The sequence below is a fragment of the Rhineura floridana genome, chromosome 1 (genome assembly GCF_030035675.1).
Source record: "Rhineura floridana isolate rRhiFlo1 chromosome 1, rRhiFlo1.hap2, whole genome shotgun sequence".
In the NCBI taxonomy this organism is placed as follows: Eukaryota; Metazoa; Chordata; class Lepidosauria; order Squamata; family Rhineuridae; genus Rhineura; species Rhineura floridana.
The window spans coordinates 79,007,247-79,028,454 of NC_084480.1; the positions used below are offsets into that span (position 1 = coordinate 79,007,247).

General features: G+C 41.7%; 1 protein-coding gene across 3 annotated transcripts in view; it reads left to right on the forward strand.

Moving 5' to 3' along the window:
* The window catches only part of TNFAIP8 (TNF alpha induced protein 8), a 57,200-nt gene that overhangs the window by 20,274 nt on the left and 15,718 nt on the right, over positions 1–21,208 (forward strand). Inside the window, exon 1 of one of the 3 annotated variants that reach the window (XM_061624700.1) lies at positions 14,693–14,796. The exons of the other annotated variants lie outside the window; for them this stretch is intronic. Within the exon in view, the coding sequence (XP_061480684.1) occupies positions 14,766–14,796 (31 nt within the window). The 5' untranslated portion in view covers positions 14,693–14,765. Of the gene's footprint in view, positions 1–14,692; positions 14,797–21,208 lie in introns of those variants that run through there. 3 annotated transcript variants of the gene reach the window in all.

The window sequence follows — 21,208 nt, forward strand, 5'->3', positions numbered from 1 at the left end:
TTCATAGATGTCTTGTCAGTGTTTTTCTAAGAACTTGTTGAATCTACTCATCTTTCCATTTAATGGAAGTACAACTACACTCAGAGCAGGCTGAACACCATCTCTAAACAGACAAGCCACCCACCAACAGCACTACTGAGTTCAAGCATCATGCTTGCAAAATAGTGAAATGTATCAAAGTTGTGGTGAATGCAAATTACAGTAAGTCTTGTGTACCTGTGATGAATCAGATTCCACTCAGCTTTTGAAATGTTTGTGATCAGTTATACATCTAGTGTTGGTAAATGGCTGTGTCTGGTTTGGAATGGAACTGTTCAAAACTCTGCTTCTGCTCAATATTTGAAATAAATCAGTTCTTTTTAACAGACCATAGTGAACTGATAATAAGCCTCATTGTCATCAGGAGCACATCACTGAGAATAGGATAGGCCAATAGCACAGATAGGTCCTTCTTGAAGTCCTGTATGTGTCTGGAGCAGCATCCAGAGATACTGGAAACGGTGGCAACTGCAATTCCCATGGTTTTCAACATTCTTCAATTGCTGCACATGTTTGTTATTGCTACATTTGAGAGAAGCTCTTTACAAGCCCTTCTCACTGTTCCCCACCGTGGCAAGTTTGGGAAAGTAGAAAGTCTGCATGTCAAGTTGACTGATCTGGATTGCATTGGCCCTCAACACTGGGGAAGTCTTAGACTTGTCTAAAATGGATTGTGTGCAGGAGGAAGGGAATTCTCAAAAATGTAATATCCAGATTGCAACACTTCAGGTTGTTTTGGGTTACCAGAGATGAGATGCAGACAAGAGGTTTGCTTACAAAGAGTTAAAATTTATTGAGTAACTTACAGCATACAGCCAAGTATTCCCAATAAAAGTGGAACAGCCGCACAGCTCTGCAGTAGCTGGCTCGGACTGAACACCCCATTGAGGCACACTTTTATAGTATTGAAGCTAGCATGTGGCATTGGCATGATTACATACAATATTGGCAGGGTTACATACACAAATAATATTTTTCATGCATTAAACGTTACAGCATAACACCAATAATAGGGTTTTTGACCTTCTCACAGAACATCTTCAAAAGCCATTTAATTGCTAGAAAATTATATGAAAACTCCCTGGCACTTCTTTGGCAAACTATATGTCGGCTGTATCTTCACTCCCATCTCTGCTAACGAGCAGGTGCTATACTATTTTGCTATTTGACCGTCCTTGGACTCATCCATCTAGCTGTGGCCCCCGAGTTATAGAACGCCCTCCCTGATGAGATACGCCTGGCGCCTTCTTTGTTATCTTTTCGGTGCCAGGTAAAGACCTACCTCTTTGCCCAGGCATTTTAAATTTTAAATTTAATTTGTTTTTGTCTTAGTTTTGTTTATATTTTCTTTATAGCGCACTGTTCTTATGTTTACTTGTATTTTAATCTGTTTTTACTTTTTTTGTACACCGCCCTGAGAGCTTGTTGCTATAGGGTGGTTTAGAAATGTAATTAAATAAATAAATAAATAAATTAGCCGTCCCTTATTGACCTCCTTTGGGAATCTAAGCCAACTATGAAACACCTTATCCTTGAATATATGCCTAATTGGGCTCCTTTGATGCCTCTCTAACTAACAAGGTGCATTCCCAGCATTATACTGGGCAGGTCATCATGCCCTTTCCTAACTTAGGTTTTCAGATGATTATGGGATGCAGGGGCCTGAAAGGGGAATACAAGCCTTCAGGCTCACTAGCATTCTAAATCTATGCTTAACATAAGGCTATTATATCTTGCTATAGGCCTTTACTTGCTTGCTGGAAATAACAAACTGGTACAGGGTATACATTCCACCCCTGGATGATCAAAGGACGTGTCAATTCTCTTCGCGTCACATTGCTCTTCTTACCCCCGAGGGGGGCCGGTTCTTCGTTGCCCTAATCGTTTGATCACCCGGGGTCCCATACATTTTTACCCATTAAAACTACGCCAGCAAGACAAACATATGCATATCAATATAACACCACAAATAAGAGTGAGCCCAATGGAGAATAACTGTTTCCACCAGCCTCCTATTCCTTGAAACCACTCTAAGATAGGATTTAAGAAGGAATCTTCTTCTAAATGCTTTATTTTACTGCTTTGTCTATATAGAGCAGCTACACTATGATTCACTACACTTTGTTTATCTGGGATATACACACAGCATTCTTGCTGTAGCATCGCGCATGTTCTACCCATGCTCGAAGTTAGGGCGAGTTTATTCTGCAGGACTGCTGCTCTCATGCTTGTCATTTCTATCCCTATTGCTTCTAGGGCAGAGCTGTGGCATTTAAAACTACTTCCATTGCTCTTCCAAAGATGTTTACTTTGTACATTATGTTAGCCACCCTTCCACTGGGAAACAGGGCCCAGGCATACTCAGCTGAGCTGAAAATGTCTCTTTGCCATCTGATTTTCCAGGCCCTATAATTTCCCACAAAAGGGCTTTCTAGGGTTTTCTCAAATCTATGTGGACCCTATAACAATCCCAGTCTCCACATATCCAATAACTCCCATTAGGGGCTACCCAGTTAATGCCAGGTCGTAGGGTCCAACTAGTACATACCCAGCCCTGCTCACTATTAACTGGGATTGGGACATTTGTACACTGTCTGACACCCCCTATTGAAGCCCACTCGCCTCTGGAACCTAGCTTCTGTTCTATTATGCTTTACTTGTTCCCAACAGACTTCAGGCTGTGGTGGGGCATTTACTCTCAAGGGGGTGATCCATCCTAATCCGTCATGTAACTGCTCAAATCCTCCCCTAATCCGAACAGTGGAGTTGGACTTCTGGGTATCTATCCTGACTGCTCTGGCTTGGGTGGCCCTCACATCAAACCATTTGGGTCCTCCCTCAGTATCATGTGGGGTGACTACTGACTGTAAGGATTTCTGCAATTGTTTGGTCTCATTTAGAAAATCATAAAACGCACACAATAAGCTTTTATTAAAATCCACCACCATTAAAGGAAAACCAGCAGCATGATGAGGCATCACTGAGCAAATCCAGCAGTCATATTGATCTTCCAGCTTGGCCAGGCTATAGCTGAGTTCTACATTAACTTCAGACGCTGTCCAGACCAATGGAATGCAGCATAACATCCACAAGCATGCAGTGAGCTTTATCATAACTGAAAAAGGAAGAACAAAGAACTTAATTCTCTCCCTCCCCCCAACCAACTATACACACTCCCACATACTAACAGACACACCATAATAAATCTTAAGCATTCAGCAGCCTTTTTTTTTAAAAAGGCAATGCTAAAATCATCGAGGAAGTGCTCTTATCGCACACAGTTACATATGCATAGCAACACTGCCAGCATTAAGAAAATTCTTACTCACAAACCAGCATACAGTTTCATGTGCATAACTTTGCCCACATGGCTCTTCCCCATCGTGGGTTTCAGGAGGTTCCAGTTCAAGCTGATTTCTTCGGCCGCAGGCAGGGTGCCAGGATTCCTCTCCAGGAACAGCGGTATTTCCTTGGCAGCACGCAACAGGTCTTCTGTTGAAGAGGCCATCCAGGAATCTCTTCTGCTGCTAAGCCAACAATTTCCAGCAGCTGTGCCCACATGTGCCCCCCTGCTTCCTGAAGCGAAGGAGGATTCACAAGCCGCTCCATGGGTGACCCTCCCCCCAGGAGCCCTCTCTGACTGAGTAGATGGCTGGCTTCTTCCAGGTTTCTTCCTTTCCAGTGCTTCCAATCCAACCTGACTGTCAGAAGTTTGATTTGCTGTTTCAGACCACTGGTTCTTTCCATTAGGGTGGCCGCTCTTGGAGGGTAGATCCAAGCCACCCCTTCCTCTTCTGCCCATTTCTTTACTTCTTTACTCTTTGCCCAGGGGCTTATGTAGACATGCAGGGACACTCTTGTCTCACCTGTGATCACTGCCCAAACAGCACACCATTCGGCCCCCTGACTTGGCTGACCTTGCTCTTCTTCCCAAGAGAGGTTTTGGTCTTCCAGCTGGTAGGCAACGGCTGCTCCCTGCTGCAAGCCAGCGTCCCCCCATAAATTTTTGTCGGGGGGAATCTTCTTTGCAATTAGCTGGCCCAACCCTCCCAGGTTGGCGGCGAGAAATTGCTTTTGTCCTTTTCCACAATAACTCAGGGGCTCAAACAAATGTAGACAACCCTCCCTGTGCCTTTTAACCTTCACAGGGCGCGGGGTGCTTGTTACAGCTTGAATGCGCCCATATGCTTATGCGGAGCTCTAGCTGTAAAATCTCTTATGCATTGATAGGTAGTGTGAACCCACTCAAAAAAAATGATGGTTGGGCTGAGTTTTAAATACATACTATAAGGTAGTTTCCTTGAGGAGTTGGAAGTTAAACATCTAAAAAAATAAGTGACACCTTTTATTTCTTTGTTGACTAAATATATACTGTTTGCTGCTCAGATGTCTTTGTTTGCACTATGGATAAACTTGGTTACATGGGTGTTGGTATAATCTGGTTTGACTGAAGAAAAAAGTGGAATCCTGAGGTCAAACATAATGCCTACAAAATACGTTTGGTAGTATACTGCTGAGTCTTACCTCTGGTTTTCAGCACATCTGATGTAAGCCATTTGGGGTGGGGTACTGAAACTAATACATTTTACTTAGAAAAGCTCACAAACTATAGGAAGGACTCTGTGGTAACTTGAGTTACATTCTAGACTTTCCTCCTAAATAGATCCATAGAAACGTATGTCAGAATTAACGAGTTTTTGTTCTCTCTCTGTTTTAGAGGATGTGACCATTTTTAAAAAATGTTTTTTCATTATGCTCATGGATAGGTGTGATTTGTGGATTGCCTCCCATAGCCTTGTTGAAAATAAATCTTTTTCATTGATACGGTAAGAAAAAAACATTAAAAGGACAACTTCATTAAAAAATATATACTTTTATGAAATTCAAATTATTGTGAATACCTCTAGTGTACCAACCAACCAACCACAAACCTGTTCCTGTGTAAAAGGATATGGTTTTTAGTGATGCAGTGCCACCTAGTGGCATGTTGATACAGCTACATTTTCTAAAGCTGGAACAAGTCTCTGATACAAACAGTTTTGAGTTCAAACATTTTAATCTGCGCCACATTTACTGAATTATACATTTTTATCTAGGGGAAGAGAACTAGGTCAAAACTTGTAACAGTAGCTAATTCTGTCTAATTTCATCCAGGATTCATACACAGATACTGTTGTATGTCAAAACTCTTTTGAAGCTAAAGTTGTATCGCACAGGGATTGTTTAAAATATTCATGTGTTCGGGGTTCCCACATGAATTATTCTGAGATTGTAGATCTGTGTTATCTGATGTAATGCTCTTTTGTGTGTGTGTGTGTGTGTGTGTGTGTGTGAGAGAGAGAGAGACAGAGAGAGACAGAGAGAGAGAGAGATTGTACTGCCCTACAAATTTGTAAAACTACAAACCCAATTTGGGTTGGTCTTTCACAGTCCAATCCACTTCCCATGTAGCTTGGAAGAATTTGGTAACGTGCTGCTGAGCATATGGTGAGCAGTGGCAACACCTGCAATCAGGACTGCATCTTCACAGATGGAGAATTATATTTTTGGTATGTTTGTTGGTGTTCTTCTTACTTTGCTTCTTTCCTATTTTACTACTGTTTCTACAGTATCTGGGAGGTAAGAAATGGGATCCTGTGCAAGTTTGCTGAGAATGGATTGATCGTTTGCATATTTATTGAGGTCAGTGGGATTTACACCCCTGCAATCATGCTTAGGATAGGTGAAACTGACCATGGGGGAGGAGGAGAAGGTGGAAGGCTGGAGAGAAGAGGGGGAGGGGAGGGGAAAGACAGGTTTGCTCATTTGCATGCTTATTGAAATCAGTCAGATTTACTCCACTGCAATAATGCTTAGAATAGGTGAAACTGACCATGTGGGGGGATGGCTGGAGTGGAGGGATAAGAGGGGGAGGGCAGGGCGTGGTTAGTGAGTTCAATGGGATTTACTTCTGTGCAGTCATGGTTAGGATATGTGAAACTGACCTGCCCTGGGGGCAGGGGAGGGAAGGAAGGGGAGGAATAGGGAGGAAGGAGGAGTGGGGAGGAGATTGGGCAGGTGGGCACTGCTCAGACGGAAAGCCCCTTTCCTTTCCAAACGGAAAACATTGTTTAAAGTACCATTATTTTTCAGGGTTTTCCCCACCTTTTTATTCTACAGTAGAGACATGTAGTCTCCCTCCAAATTTAAACCGAAGCTGTCCCTGGCCACATCCACAGCAGACATTTATTCCACTTTTAAACAGTCATGGCTTCCCCAGATAATCCTGGGAAATGTAGTTTGTGAAAGGTTTTAAGAGTTGTTAGGAGATGCCCTATTCTCCTCACAGAGCTACAATCCCCAGAAGAGGGGGTAACTGTTAAACCACTCTGGCCACTGGAGTTTTGATAGGGGAATAGGAGTCTCCTAAGAACTCTCAGCACCTTTCACAAACTACCCTTCCCAGGATTATCTATGGGAAGCCATGAGTGTTTAAAGTGGAATAAATGTCTGGCTTGAATGTGGCCCCCTGATTAGTGAAGCCAAACAGCAGTGAGTGTGGTTTTTAGAGCACTGACAGTTGGTACTTACTGAACATGCCCGTTCTTATCATAGACTCCAGTGAAACAAGGTGCCACAATAGAAAAGGCCCCTGTCTTCTGAAGGTGACTATCAAGAGGTTCAGGTGGGAAAAGTTACAGAGTGATCCTCAGTGTTGCGGTCTATCTCCTGATCATTCAGTAGCCTTTCAGTTGGACAGTTGCTGGCAGCTACCTGCACGTGCGGTTCATAGGCATATGTAGGAGCAGGGGCTGGTAAGAAAGCAAAGCAAGAGTGAGGATGTAGCAGGAAAAGTGAAGTTGGAGGGACGAAAGAAAGGAAATGGACACTGATTGACTGGTTGTGATGGAAGAAGGAGGGAGGCAGAAGGGAAAGAGGGAATGAGTCGAAGGAGAAACCTCCAGTGCTGCTGCTGACCCTTCGGTTTCCTTGGCTCCCACACTCCTTCCAGGGCCAGCACCAGAGGGCGGCCAGGTTGGGCCCTGGCTGAGGGCCCCTGGGGCTCAACAGACCCCTGAAGGGCCCTCCTTATGGTGGGTGGGTAGGTAGCGCTCCCTTCGGCAATCCGTGGCAGCATCGGCTCCTGACCTTGCCGCAGATTGCAGAGAGGGAGTTCCCAGATACCCCCCTACTATCATGCAGGCCTGCAATGCCCACCTGCATGCCCCACCTACCTCTCCCTTGAAGGAAATGCTGACTGCGCTGCAGGTGCAAGCCTGCCATCAACCAAGATGGCAGCTGAGGTTTCCCTAAGAGGCTGATACCCCTGCTGCCATCTTGGTTGGTGGCAGGTATGTGCGCGCATAGCACTGATGTGTGCCATCAACCAAGATAGCGGTGGAGGCATCAGCCCCATAGGGAAGCCTTGACCACCATCATGGTTGATGGCAGGCATGCACACACAGTGCAGGCAGCATTCACTTCAAGGTAGGTAGGTGGGGAGTGTGTCCGTGCAGGTGCTGGGGCCCGGGGCAGGCTGGGACCCAAGGGTCCCGGCATGCCTGGCACTGACTCTGACTCCTTCCTTTCCTTCTTGTCTGCTTCCAATCCTTTCTTATTTATTTATTTATGTTATTTATTTATTATTTTATTTATACCCCGCCCTTCCTTCCTGCCGGAGCCCAGGGGGGCAAACAGAAACACTAAAAAATACTTTAAAACATCATAAAAAGACCTTAAAATACATTTAAACAAAACATTTAAAGCATTTTTTAAAAAACTTTAAAAACATCTTTTTAAAAAGGGTTAAAGATATTAAAAAATATTAAAAGCAATTCTAACACAGACTGGGATAGGTCTCAACTTAAAAGGCTTGTTGGAAGAGGAAAGTCTTCAAAAGGTGCCGAAAATATAGCAGAGATGGTGCCTGCCTAATATTTAAGGGGAGGGAATTCCACAGGGTAGGTGCTGCCACACTAAAGGTCCGTTTCCTATATTGTACAGAACAAACCTCCTGATAAGATGGTACCTGCAGGAGACCCTCACCTGCAGAGCGCAGTGATCGGTTGGGTATATAAGGGGTAAGATGGTCTTTCAGGTATCCTGGTCCTGAGCTGTATAGGGCTTTGTACACCAAGACTAGAACCTTGAACTTGGCCCAGTAGCAAGTGGGCAGCCAGTGCAGTTCTTTCAGCAGTGGGGTGACATGTTGGCGATACCCTTCCCCAGTGAGCAGTCTCACTGCTGCATTTTGCACTAGCTGCAGCTTCCGGACCAACCTCAAGGGCAGCCCCACATAGAGCGCATTACAGTAATCCAGCCTAGAGGTTACCAGTGCATGGACAACAGTGGTCAGGCCATCCCAGTCCAGATACAGCCGCAGCTGTCTTATCAGCCGAACCTGGTAAAAGGCACTCCTAGCCACGGAGGTCACCTGGACCTCTAGCAACAAAGATGGATCCAGGAGCACCCCCAGACTAGGGACCTGCTCTTTCAGAAGAAGTACAACCCCATCCAAAGCAGGCAACTGACTAATTATCCGAACTCAGGAACCACCAACCCACAGTGCCTCCTTCTTGCTAGGATTCAGACTCAGTTTATTGGCCCTCATCCAGCCTACCACTGAGTCCAGGCACCGGTCCATGGCTTGCACTGCCTCTCCCAATTCAAATGTTACAGAGGAATAGAGCTGGATATTGTCAGCATACTGCTGACACTTTGCCCCAAATCTCCTGATGACTGCTCCCAAGGTTTTCATATAGATGTTAAACAGCATGGGGAACAAGATGGTACCCTGTGGCACCCCACAGCACAACTGCCAGGGGGCTGAAAGACAGTCACCCAATGCTATTCTCTGAGAGCAACCTTGGAGATAGGATCGGAACCACTGTAAAACAGTTCCTCCAATACCCAGCTCACCAAGTCAGCCCAGAAGGATACCATGGTCAATGGTATCAAAAGCCGCTGAGAGATCAAGTAAGAATAACGGTCGCACTCCCCCTGTCCGCCTTCTGATAAAGGTCATCTATTTATTTTTATTTATTTATTTAGTTGCATTTCTAAACCGCCCTATAGCTATCAGGGCAACCAAGGCTGATTCAGTCCCGTAACCAGGCCTGAACCCAGACTGGAATGGGTCAAGATAATCTGTTTCATCCAAGAATACTTGCAATTGCTGCGCCACAACCCTCTCAATCACCTTCCCTGAAAAGGGAGTATTTGCAACCAGTTGGTAGTTGTCATAAACCAATGGCTCCAGGGTGGGCTTTTTCAGGAGTGGTCGGATCACCGCCTCCTTCAAGGTGCCTGGAACCACTCCCTCCCGCAATGATGCGTTGACCACACTCTGGATCCACTTTCTTCCTCTTTAGAAGAGGGGGCATTGAGAGAAATTAGAAAGAGGAAAGGTTAATATTTTTAAAAGTAATACTAGTAAAGTTTCAAGAGAAGGGAAGAAGAAATGGCAGGACAGGGATAAAACTACTTTGAGACACATGTGGGCTGGAGGCAGAAGGGAAAATATAAAAGCCTTTTCTATTTCAACCCTATGGATCCAGAAATTCTGCCTAAAATGAAATGTAAGCCACCCTTGGCTGTACCCGAAAAGAGAGCCTACAAAATAAAAAATGAATTAATAAAATGAAATGGGGAGGCTGAGGCATGATGCCTCCAAAGTTAATGTCTCTACTTAACTATGGAATTGCCTGCCATAAAGAAACTGCTGTCGCAAAGAATTTAGCAATTTCCAAAGAGAGATTAAATAGAAATGTCAGTAATTGCCAGCCAGTTATGCCAATGTGGGGTTACCCTTGAAAACGGTCCGGAAGCTGCAACTGGTACAGAATGCGGCGGCTCGTCTGATTAAAGGCAGCCGCCGGCAAGATCACATCACTCCAGTGCTGAAGGAGTTGCACTGGCTACCGGTTGTTTACCGGGCCCAATTCAAGGTGTTGGTTTTGACCTTTAAAACCCTACACGGTTTTAGCCCAGTCTATCTGAAGGAGCGCCTCCAGCATCGTCAGAGATACCGCTCAACAAGATCAGCCTCAGAAGACCTTCTCTCGATCCCACTGGTTAAAACAGCTAGACTGGTGAGGACTAGAGAGAGGGCTTTTTCAATAGTGGCCCCCACCCTGTGGAACTCTCTCCCAAATGACCTCCACCATGCCCCTTCTGTGATGAGCTTCCGCCGGGCCTTGAAGACCTGGCTCTTCAGGCAGGCTTTTCGGGTGTGTTAGGTTTTTACTCTTATGGTTTTAAATTTTAACGTTTTAATGTATTGTTTTTTATCTTGTACGTCGCCCAGAGTGGCTGGACAACCAGCCAGATGGGCGACTAATAAATTTAATAAATAAATAAATAAATGTCCACTTCCACTGGTGATAGGTTTGTTACTCATGGGCCCCAGGGGGTAGAAAATTTTGAGGACTCCTGGGTCTTGTAGGTCAAAAACAGAACTTTGAACTGAGCTAGGAAATGTACTAGAAACCAGTATACATCTTTCAATACCTGTAAAATGTTCATTGCGGAAAACCCCTGTTAATATCTTACAGTATTCTGATCCAGCTGAAAGGAGCCCTGTGTATCATGAATTAAAGCTATTGAATCTGGATGCTGCCAAAGCAAGACAAGGCCAGATTTAAAAGAATCCCCAAGCTGTGAACCTCCTCTTTTAGGAAGAATATAGCAGTCTTTCAAAATTGTTGTTTCCTTACCTCAAGTAAATTCTACACCAACAGAACCTTCCTTTTTTCTGCATTGAACTGTAGTTAATTTCATGAACAGTTTCCATATTCTCAGGAGATTGGTAACTAGCCAGTATCTATTTGCGTTGACAGAGTCGAGGGAGGGCTTCTTCAGAAGAGATCTAACATTCACCTTCAAAGTCATCTCATGTTGGTTTCAACAGAGCCTCTTGCACAAGAGACCAGCACATCTAGTGGCATGATTGGCACAATTGCAGCAGCCCTTGGGAGACGCTGCAGTTGTGTATCTGTCAAGGTAGGCTACAGCAGTATAAAAAAGCCCAATCTTAATTAACTTGTGAAGCATCACTTATTCTTTGTCAGTCATAAGGCCTATAAATAAAAATAAATGATTTTTCAGACATAGCAGCTTTGTATGTAGGTACTCTGACCTGACTACTGTATACTGTATGGCACCTTTTTAGTTCAGAGTTTCACTTAAAGTCTGACAAAACGGCACTAAAGCCTATTGAACAAGACACATGAATGGAGTTGTTCCTAGAGAAAGCACAACATTAATATCTTTAGCACCAATATTCTAATCTTCAACTGTGAATGCTAAAACAGTTTACTTGGATCGTTCTTCATAGAAGCAGTTTCTTTGCTCACATGAAAACAAAAATGTCATTTTAAATAACTTAAGAACAGGCTAGTACAGAGCTATGTCACTATCAGAATAGTAGGTATTTCATTGAAAAAGAAAATATTCAGTCAGATGTCACCCCAAACCATGATTAAGGAAGCCTTTATGGTTTTTTGTAATGTCTGACCTGACAAGCTAGCTTGCCATAGTTGGAAGTCAGTTTGCAAAGTATGGGTTATGCTGACTATGAGCCAGTTGATACAATGCCCCATACCCCTGGATCCGTCTAATTCATAGAGTGGATTGTGAGCACACCTGCCTATCCAGAGTGCTGGGTCCACTTGCATAGGCTTCATATGGCCATGTAGGGACAAAACATGAGTGCAGCGCATATGTTGTTGTTATGTGCCTTCAAGTCGACTACAACTTATGGCGACCCTATGAATCAGTGACCTCCAACAGCATCTGTCATGAACCACCCTGTTCAGATCTTGTAAGTTCAGATCTGTGGCTTCCTTTATGGAATCAATCCATCTCTTGTTTGGCCTTCCTCTTTTTCTACTTCCTTCTGTTTTTCCCAACATTATCATCTTTTCTAATTAATCATGTCTTCTCACTATGTGTCCAAAGTATGATAACCTCAGTGTCATCATTTTAGCTTCTAGCGATAGTTCTGGTTTGATTGTTAGAACAACCCAATTATTTGTCTTTTTTGCAGTCCATGGTATCCGCAAAGCTCTTCTCCAACACCACATTTCAAATGCATTTATTTTTCTCTTATCAGCTTTTTTCACTGTCCAGCTTTCACATCCATACATAGAGATCAGGAATACCATGGTCTGAATGATCCTGACTTTAGTGTTCAGTGATACATATTTGCATTTGAGAACCTTTTCTAGTTCTCTCAAAGCTGTCCTCCCCAGTCCTAGCCTTCTTCTGATTTCTTGACTTCTGATTTCTTGACAAGTTCAATGTCCTCATTGTCAACTGTGAAGTCACATAAATCCTCTGTTGTCATTACTTTAGTCTTTTTGACGTTCAGCTTTCCTCTTTAACTTTCATCAGCATTCGTTTCAAATCATTACTGGTTTCTGCTAGTAGTATGGTATCATCTGCATATCTTCAATTATTGATATTTCTCCCTCCAATCTTCATACCTCCTTCATCTTGGTCCAATCCTGCTTTCCGTATGATATGTTCTGCGTACAGATTAAAGAAATAGGGTGATAAAATACACCCCTGTCTCACACCCTTTCCCATGGGGAACCAATCGGTTTCCCCATATTCTGTCCTTACAGTAGCCTCTTGTCCAGAGTATAAATTGCTCATCAGGGCAATCAGATGCTATGGCACCCCCATTTGTTTTAAAGCATCCCATAGTTTTTCATGATCTACACAGTGAAAGGCTTTGCTGTAATCTATAAAGCACAGGGTGATTTTGTTCTGAAATTCCTTGGTCCATTCCATTATCCAACGTATGTTTGCGATATGGTCTCTGGTATCTCTTCCCTTCTAAATCCAGCTTGGATGTCTGGCATTTCTCACTCCATATATGGTAAGAGCCTTTGTTGTAGAATCTTGAGCATTACTTTACTTGCATGGGATATTAAGGTAATAGTTTGATAATTACTGCATTCCCTGGGATCCCCTTTCTTTGGAATTGGGATGTATATGGAACGCTTCCAGTCTGTGGGCCGTTGTTTAGTTTTCCATATTTCTTGACAGATTTTAGTCAAAATTTGGACAGATTCAGTCTCAGTAGCTTGTAGCAACTCTATTAGTATGCCATCTGTTCCTGGTGATTTGTTTCTTCCAAGAATTTTAAGAGCAGCTTTCACCTCGCATTCTAAAATTTCTGGTTCTTCATCATATGGTTCCTCCATGAATGAATATGTCATCCTTGCATCTCTTTTATAGAGTTCTTCAGTGTATTGCTTCCATCTTCCTTTTATTTCATCTCGGTCAGTCAGTGTGTTCCCTTGTTAGTTATTCAGCATCCCTACTCTTGGTTTAAATTTGCATACACTAAAATCTAGTTGATTCCTAAATAAAAACTGGTATATGCATAGGCAGCATTCACATGCCCTATCATCACATGAAGGGCTATGGAGCCGGAGTCGGAAGCAATTTTGGGTGGAGTCGGAGTCGGAAGCAATTTTGGGTGGAGTCGGAGTCAGTAGAAATGTACTGACTCCGACTTCAGAATAAAATTAATATTTTAATATTAATACATTTGCCATTTATGAAGGAGTCCGAGTCAGAGTCAGACAGTAGAAAAATTAATATACATTTGCCATTTATGAAGGAGTCTGAGTCGGACAGTAGAAAAATAGAGGAGTCGGAGTCGAAGGTTTGACATACCGACTCCTGGTCACATGATTGGTGGGGCTAGTGGAGGTGCGGCTTGCATGCTGCAAGCGTGAGGATGGCAGGCATGCTTGGTCTTTCCTCCACACAATAATTGGATCAGCCAGATATGCATAATCTAAACCAGGTATATGGTTTGGTATAATGTTTGAGAAACCATCCTTGCAGGCGTGGGTCTGCCTCCATATGCTTCTATCCCATTAAATTTAGGAAGCTGAAAGGGCAGAATGTAAAGAACAAAGTGCTACAAGGCATGATTCCCCTGTTGTACATTTGGAAGCCCAAACTGTAGTTTGGGTCCTAAACTCTGCTTACCACAAACTATGGATTAGTGTGAGATCTATCTGAACTGAGCCATAGCCATGAAATGCATAGATAATGAGCATGTACGGATAATGAGCAGGAATAAAAATATTTCATCAAAATCTCACCAGAAATTGCTCCTTTTTGTGAATGGCTAAAAAGACATAGGTTGAATTTTAAAATAAAGCCGGAAGAAACAATGCTTAAATCATATTGTTTGTTTTTTAAAAATGGTACCTTTTGCATCCTTGAATAACTTTTTTCTCTGTAAGGTAAATTCAGTCTCAGGTATCATATTAATTCCTAATAGCTCAAAATATTGTTTAGATTGGAGGTTGTAGGCCCAGGCTGCTTGTCAGCCTCTTAATGGGATAAGAAAAACTAGGCAGCTTTTCTGCTGCTTTGTCTTAGCTGCCATTCATGTTGTGCATATGTGTGCTGACGCTGCTCAACAGGCTCTAACAAGTAGAAGTCAATTAACTGAATGGCTAAAATAGGAGGACAACATGTATAAACTGTTGTTTCTTGCAAATAAAATGAGTGTCTGCAAAGGTGCTCCTTTTCAGAGAGTTGCTCAGATGCCATTCAGAAAGAGGCGGAATCTTTTAGAGCAGCTGAACTATGATTTGTTGATTTCACAGAATTTTTCCTCTCTTAATCCCAGCCCCCTTTTTTCTTTTGAGAAGTTGACTTTGTTGCTTCTCAGACACGCACGTCATCTGTAATCTCCAGAGGCTTAGTCTGATACCATGAGCTCCGAAACAGACGAGTCTAAAGAAGGTATGACTTTTAGCATTTTCAAAGGGTGGGGGGTTTTTTGTATTACAGAAAAAGTTAGTGTTTCCTTCAGAGCTACTTCTGGCAGCAATATGAGATGATGAATAGAGGTTTGTGCTGTGTAGCATTGAGCTGTTCATAGGGGAGGGGAGAAAGCAAAGGCATTTCAAGACTGCTGTTCAGATTTCACTGAAAATGCAACTAAAGCCTTGATGCCAAGAGTGTTTTGTTTGTGCAATGATAATTAAATATGATACAAATTATTAATAATGTGGAAGAGCTTGAGTGCCTGTGTATTCTCAAGCAACAGTGGCTTGAGTTGAAAGGGGAAGATACCTTTTTTTAAAAAAAATGTAGATGAACTGTTCCTTTTGAAAAAGGAAGTTGTGTAATATGGAGAACTGAAAGATCGTTATTTTTAAGAAGGAGCTTTCTTGGCATTAACAACTTTTCCCCCCAGTGTGAGCATATACTGCTTGATGTATGTGTGCTTTTAACTAGCACTTGGATTGAAACAAGGCTTTGACAGCAAGGAAAACTATTTCATTTACTTTTATAGTGTGAAAGAACATGTGGAAGAGCTGGAAATATTCTTAAGAATCCCCAATTATTTATCTGTCCTAAACATGGAAGGGGGTGTCTTGTGAAGGAAGGGAAGAAATGGCTTTCTGAAATTTTAAAGCCATTTGAACCAGAGGTTTGGAGAAGGGATGGGAGTGGGGTGAGAAGGATGACTTAGAAAATATGGGTATATTTAAAAGACTAGAATTTCCTGACTGGTTAAGAAGCCCAATAAAGTATATTAAATAAATAGGTGGTATAACCTAATCAAATTACCAATTTGTAGTAAATCAGGAAACTTTTCAAAACACTATAGAAAGCTTCTCCATTATCCCCACTGCTTATCTGACATCCCCACCTTGTGAATGTTTTCAACATAGATCTTATCCTTCTAATCAGAGTTGTAAGAGTATGTATTTCGTAGCACAGATAAAACACAGCCTACTAAATGAAATCCACTAAATGTGCCATAGCTAATTAATGTATACATTGATGTAATAGCACATTGCAGTGCTCAGAGCTTCCATGTGCTCCCCTTTCCTTATCAAACAAGGGGATAAATGTGAATCCAAATCCACTGAACAACTGTGAGCTGCACTAAACCTTTCTCCTATGGCAACTCCTGAGTATAGCATTCTTCTGGCAGCATGCTCATTCCGACCCTTTTATATGGTAGATGAGTAAGCAGCATGCGTGCTATGACATGACACAAGGTTTGCAGAGAAACCTTTTTAAAAAGTGGCCTTCATTTCACATCCACATGCAGTTGTTTTAAGATAAAGCTTCCAGATTGCCCCTGCTATCTTTGTTACAGCAAGATTGTGTTTCTAGTAACATCTTGAGATGACAGTCTGTGCTTTTTTTCTACAAAATAGAAAGTTTATATGAGGCAGGATGTAGCTTATTTTGAGAGAGCAATGGAGGAAAATAATAGAACACGTGCTGGCACCAGTAAAAATTGTGTTTATATTGTCTGGGTTTACAATTGCATTTTCCATTTTAAAAAAATATTAAAAATTATAGGGTGGTATCCAACACTTTCCATCCACTAACAGAAGGAATATGTTGGCAGAACAGGGAACAGGCAATTTTTGGCAATTTCTTGTTCATCCCTGCAGCTCCTCCCCCCCCCTTGTATCTGCCTAAATCTGTTCCAGTGGTTTAGGGGACCCTTCAGTGTATATTTAGAGGGTTGCATGGAGGAAGGGTAATAGCAGGAAATTGCCTCCCAACCTCATTCTGTTGATGGATTTCTTCTCTCAGTAGGTGGAAAGCACTGGATAACATCAGAATTTAGATTGCAGTATTTCATTAGGTTTAAGTGAGATTGATTGTTGTTGTATTTATAGCTTTCATCCTGAGATATACAACTAAGAAAAAGGGCAATAACGATGAAACCAAACCATTTCTTATAAAATAGGTGTATCTGGAGTTCCAATTTGATTTTTAAATTAAAGACCAGGAGCTTTTACTTATTGTGTTGCTGTATGTCTTTCCGACCCACAAAATCATTGTGATATGTTCAGGCCTGATGGTAACTCATATGTTCCCCCATGGATGCTGGAATTATAAGGGAGGCCCTCTTCCAGGTGTCACTCCTATGTTGCAGCGCAATCCTGTGCATTTTTACTCAGCAATAATTATTTTTACAATGGAGACTTGATTCCCAGTAAGTATGTGTAGAATTCCAGCCCTGAAGGAACAGTTTCCTAAAGAGACCCATCAGGCCCACTCATTTGCTATCTTTTGTTGGCCATCTTTGCCATCTCTGTTCAGACAGGCCTTTGGACAATGGTTGAAGCTTTTCCTGGTTCAATTATTCAATTACTTTGTGAGGTTTTTAATTTAAGTTATATTTTTAATGTTGTGGGTGTTTGTCTTGTAAGCTGCTTCGGAGCCCTTGAAGAGCTACAACGTGGGATGTAAAACTTTATTAATATATTAGATGTTAAATACAATTGAGTTGGGAGAATAGGGCTCTTAATATTTGTGTTGGCAACCATCCATTAATGAGAAATTGTTGTAAATTTGATTTTTCAGTGCTTTGCAACTTTCATGTGTTTTCACTGTGTTTCCCAGATGAAGATTGCTCAGATTCTGGCCTTTTAATAACCAGTGCCAAATGCAATAAAGTGGGGCTACTAAGGAACAATTACAGTGGAACATTGTAATTGATTTCTAAACCACAATGGATCAATAGAAATGCACTTTCCGTTATATATTGTATTAAATTTTAGACCACAAACTATTTGTGGAGGCCTCTGTACTGGACTAATGCACAGCACAACTAATTTAAGCTAAGTATTTGTAATACAATGTTCCTTCAAATACTTGGGGGGGGATATGAAAATCGCCATTTTGGCTAGAATAATTACTTTCTTAGTTGATCTGGGACAGATATATTTTCCCCTATTTTAGTAGTAGTAGTTTCCCTTTGGTGCACAGAAAGTGTTGTTGCAATAAGGCAAGCTTGGAATTAAGGCAGACAAATCTCAAGCTACTTCTTGGTTTTGGGTTAGGTGGGGTGGAGAAAGTTGGAGGGCATGCTTTGCTAAATAACTTATCCCAAGAGGCCTTTTAATGTGTTAGGTGTGTCGCCTCGCCTATTTAGTATGTGCTCTTTCACAATATACTTCTGGTTACAGTAGAAAACTGACACAAAATCACATTTCAGCAGCTTTTCTCCTTGTTGCACAATCCAGTGGTGTTTTAGTATAGTGTGGGCATTTGGGCTGCTAGGGTATAAAAGAAATACAAAGACTCTTTTAGTTGGTTGAAATTTATTAATGTTTGGATGGTGTTATAGTAGACACAAGAGTCTATATCATCAGTGCTAGCAGGGGTGAGAATTGGTCATTATTCATGTTTGCACTGTGATTTCATTTCATAGTTACTCTGTGTGCTAAAATGTTAAACAGGCATAACACAATGGCACATAAGAATTAGCATTAGAACTAATGGGGGCTAATAATAACAGAAGAAAGTTTTAGGCATGAACTGAATGGACACTTGGAGGACTGCTGCTTGGAACATAATGTAGATCATGGTACGATATAAGTTCTGGACAACTGGACCATGAAATCCCTGCTGTACCTATACACACCTGAAAACAAAATGAAGAATCAATTTGATATGTGCTGGTGTATAAGAATAGAGGTGTGAAGGCCTGGAAAAAAACCAGGAAAATTCAGGAACCGAAGCTTTTTTGTTTGTTTTTCTGAAAAATAAAAAAATTAAGAAAAAATGGATTATGGAATGTTTTATTTTAGCATGATGAATAAAATGTTTCGTTGAATTGGTCCCTCCCTTTTTGTCTCAGTTCTTTTTATGGGAATGGATGCTTTATGTCTGCTTGACACTTTGGAGGACTAGCGGAGACATAAATAATTTTCTTTGTTATTAATGTTGGTTTCTTTTTTTTAAATTGTTTTTTACCTGTTCCTCATAAACTGGCAAAACGAAAGAGGTTCCTTACAGTCCAGGTGTTCCTTACAGTTCAGGAGCTTGTAGTCTAGATCCATTTGTTACAAAAAAAAAAGTAAAAGTTTAAAAAAGTGAATTCAATTTGTAATAATTGTTTGAATAAAATGTACTTTTAATATACTAAATGTGATAATTTTATGCCAAACCAACTTGTACATAATTACATTTTCTGTTCCTGAAGTAACAATGTGACTTTCAATCTGTAAAAATTGCTAATACTGCATTTTTTCAATTTTTTCTAAAATTTCCATTTTTTTCTGGAAAAAATGGGGGGGGGGAACCCAGGTTTTTTTCCATGGCTTCAAAATTTCCAGAAATTTTACATCTCTGTATAAGAAAATGCTCTCTCATCCTTGGGGGCAAACTTTGCATTTGGGGCAGTCCCACAGTGTCTCCAACTGCTGTCACTCTTTCCTTCCCCTCTCTTTCCTTCCTAAAGCTGTTCCTTGGTTCAGCAGGAAGTGAAACAGTATTTGGTGGATAGAGAGGTAAATAGAATGGTTAGGGTGCTCCACAGCTCATTGGTTTCCTGAATAATAAAACAGTGCAACAGAAGCAACAACTGATGGTGTTACACTTATCAGGAAAAGAAATGTGGCACTTACCATTGGGCTCAGTCAAAATGCAAACATTAAACTACTTTGAGAGGAGGTTGGCATAGAGATGTTGATGCCTTTATGGAGATATATGGTCTGTGTTGTTGTTTTGAGAACTGTGGTTTTGCCGGAAGCCTTTTCTGTGCAGGATGGTTGAAGTCACAAGCTCTTCAGCCACAGTTTTATATGAGAATCAGTAACACTCTGTCATTCCTTTATCTCTGAGCTACTGAGACGGGGGGTGCATGCGATGCAAGAGAATTTCAAGAGACACATTTTGCAATAAATTACTACACCAGCCTGTGGTTTGAAATTGAAGACAAAGCCTTCGTTGGTTTATACTTTTAAAAACATCAAATTGTTGATAGCAGTCCTGTTACAGCATTCATACTGATACTCATGTTATTTATAGCTCTTCCTCGTGTTCCCCTGAAGGAGAGAAATCATGAAAGGAGATTTTGGAGAATTGATTTGTATTATGCAGGTTTGTTAGTGAAATGAAAGCTACATTCATTGTGAATCTGCTTTTATGTTCTGTAGATTGCAACTATGACTTGTATTGAAAATTGCATTTCAGCCATTAGATTTGTCTACAGAGTATGAACTGTAAGTACTCTTATCCATATTTCATACGTATTAGCTGTTTACCTGCCAGGACATTGTGCTCAGAGAACCACTAGAGTGCAGTGAGGATTTAATTAATACAAAAGAGGCTGCTTGACTAATGCGTCTTCACATTTTTCTGCTTTGTTGTTGCCTCCTTCCAGTCAGCGTCCACTACATCCTCGAGCAAGATAATTCTTTAATATATCTACATCAGTTGTGGTTGGATCATGCAGTCACTCCAGATGTAGAGATGCAGCAGAATTGCCTATCTTCAAAAAAGGCTGTCGATGGAGTCTCAGCATGTGTTACTGCTCTGGGCTAGGAGCCTTCCAGTCAAGAGACCAGGAGCGGCCAGTGGGGAGGGCTCCCTCCATGCACCTGGCCTCCCAGCAGTGGTGTTGCTGCTGCTGCTTGCTGGGAATTAGGCAACAGGGAGATCAGGTCTGTGTGGTCACACTGGCAGAAGTACTGGATTGGCTCTGCTGGTGTACCTGCACAACCCTGAACTCCCCAAACACCTTTTCTTTCCCCCTCTCAGTGAGTGGCAGAGACACCACTGCCGGGAGGCCAGGTGTGCATTGTACTTCTTCATGCTGGCCGCTTCTGCAGAAATCACAGGCATAATAGTTACAGTGTCTGAATAGGACCAGGGAAATCAAATCTTCATTAAGCTGAGAAGTTCACTGGATGACCTTGGACCAGTCACTATCTCTCGGCCTGATCCACTCTACAAGGTGCTGTGAAGATAAAATTAGGAGGAATGAAACCTGTACAGTGCCTTGAATTCCTTTGAGAAAAGGCAGAAAAAAGTATGCTTTGGTTATCAGAAACTTGAAAAACTTTCTTCACTATTCAGCTGCAACGGGACTGATAATATCATCTAACTTTTGCTTTAGTAAATTGGAATTATTACTCATTTCATGACCCCTGCTCATTTTGACACTGGTTCTCCCAGCATAATGGCAGTGTATATCATTCTGCAAGTTTAAGAATTTAATATTGTCAAATGCACTAGCTAGTAACTCTAGCACAGCAGTACCTGGGCAAATGCATTTACTGTTGCAGAAAGGCAAACGGGAAGGAAATGCATTGCACCACTTTTAAGAATAATGTGCTATTATGTTCCATCATATAGATAGAATCAGCATTCCATATTTCCAATGCCATAT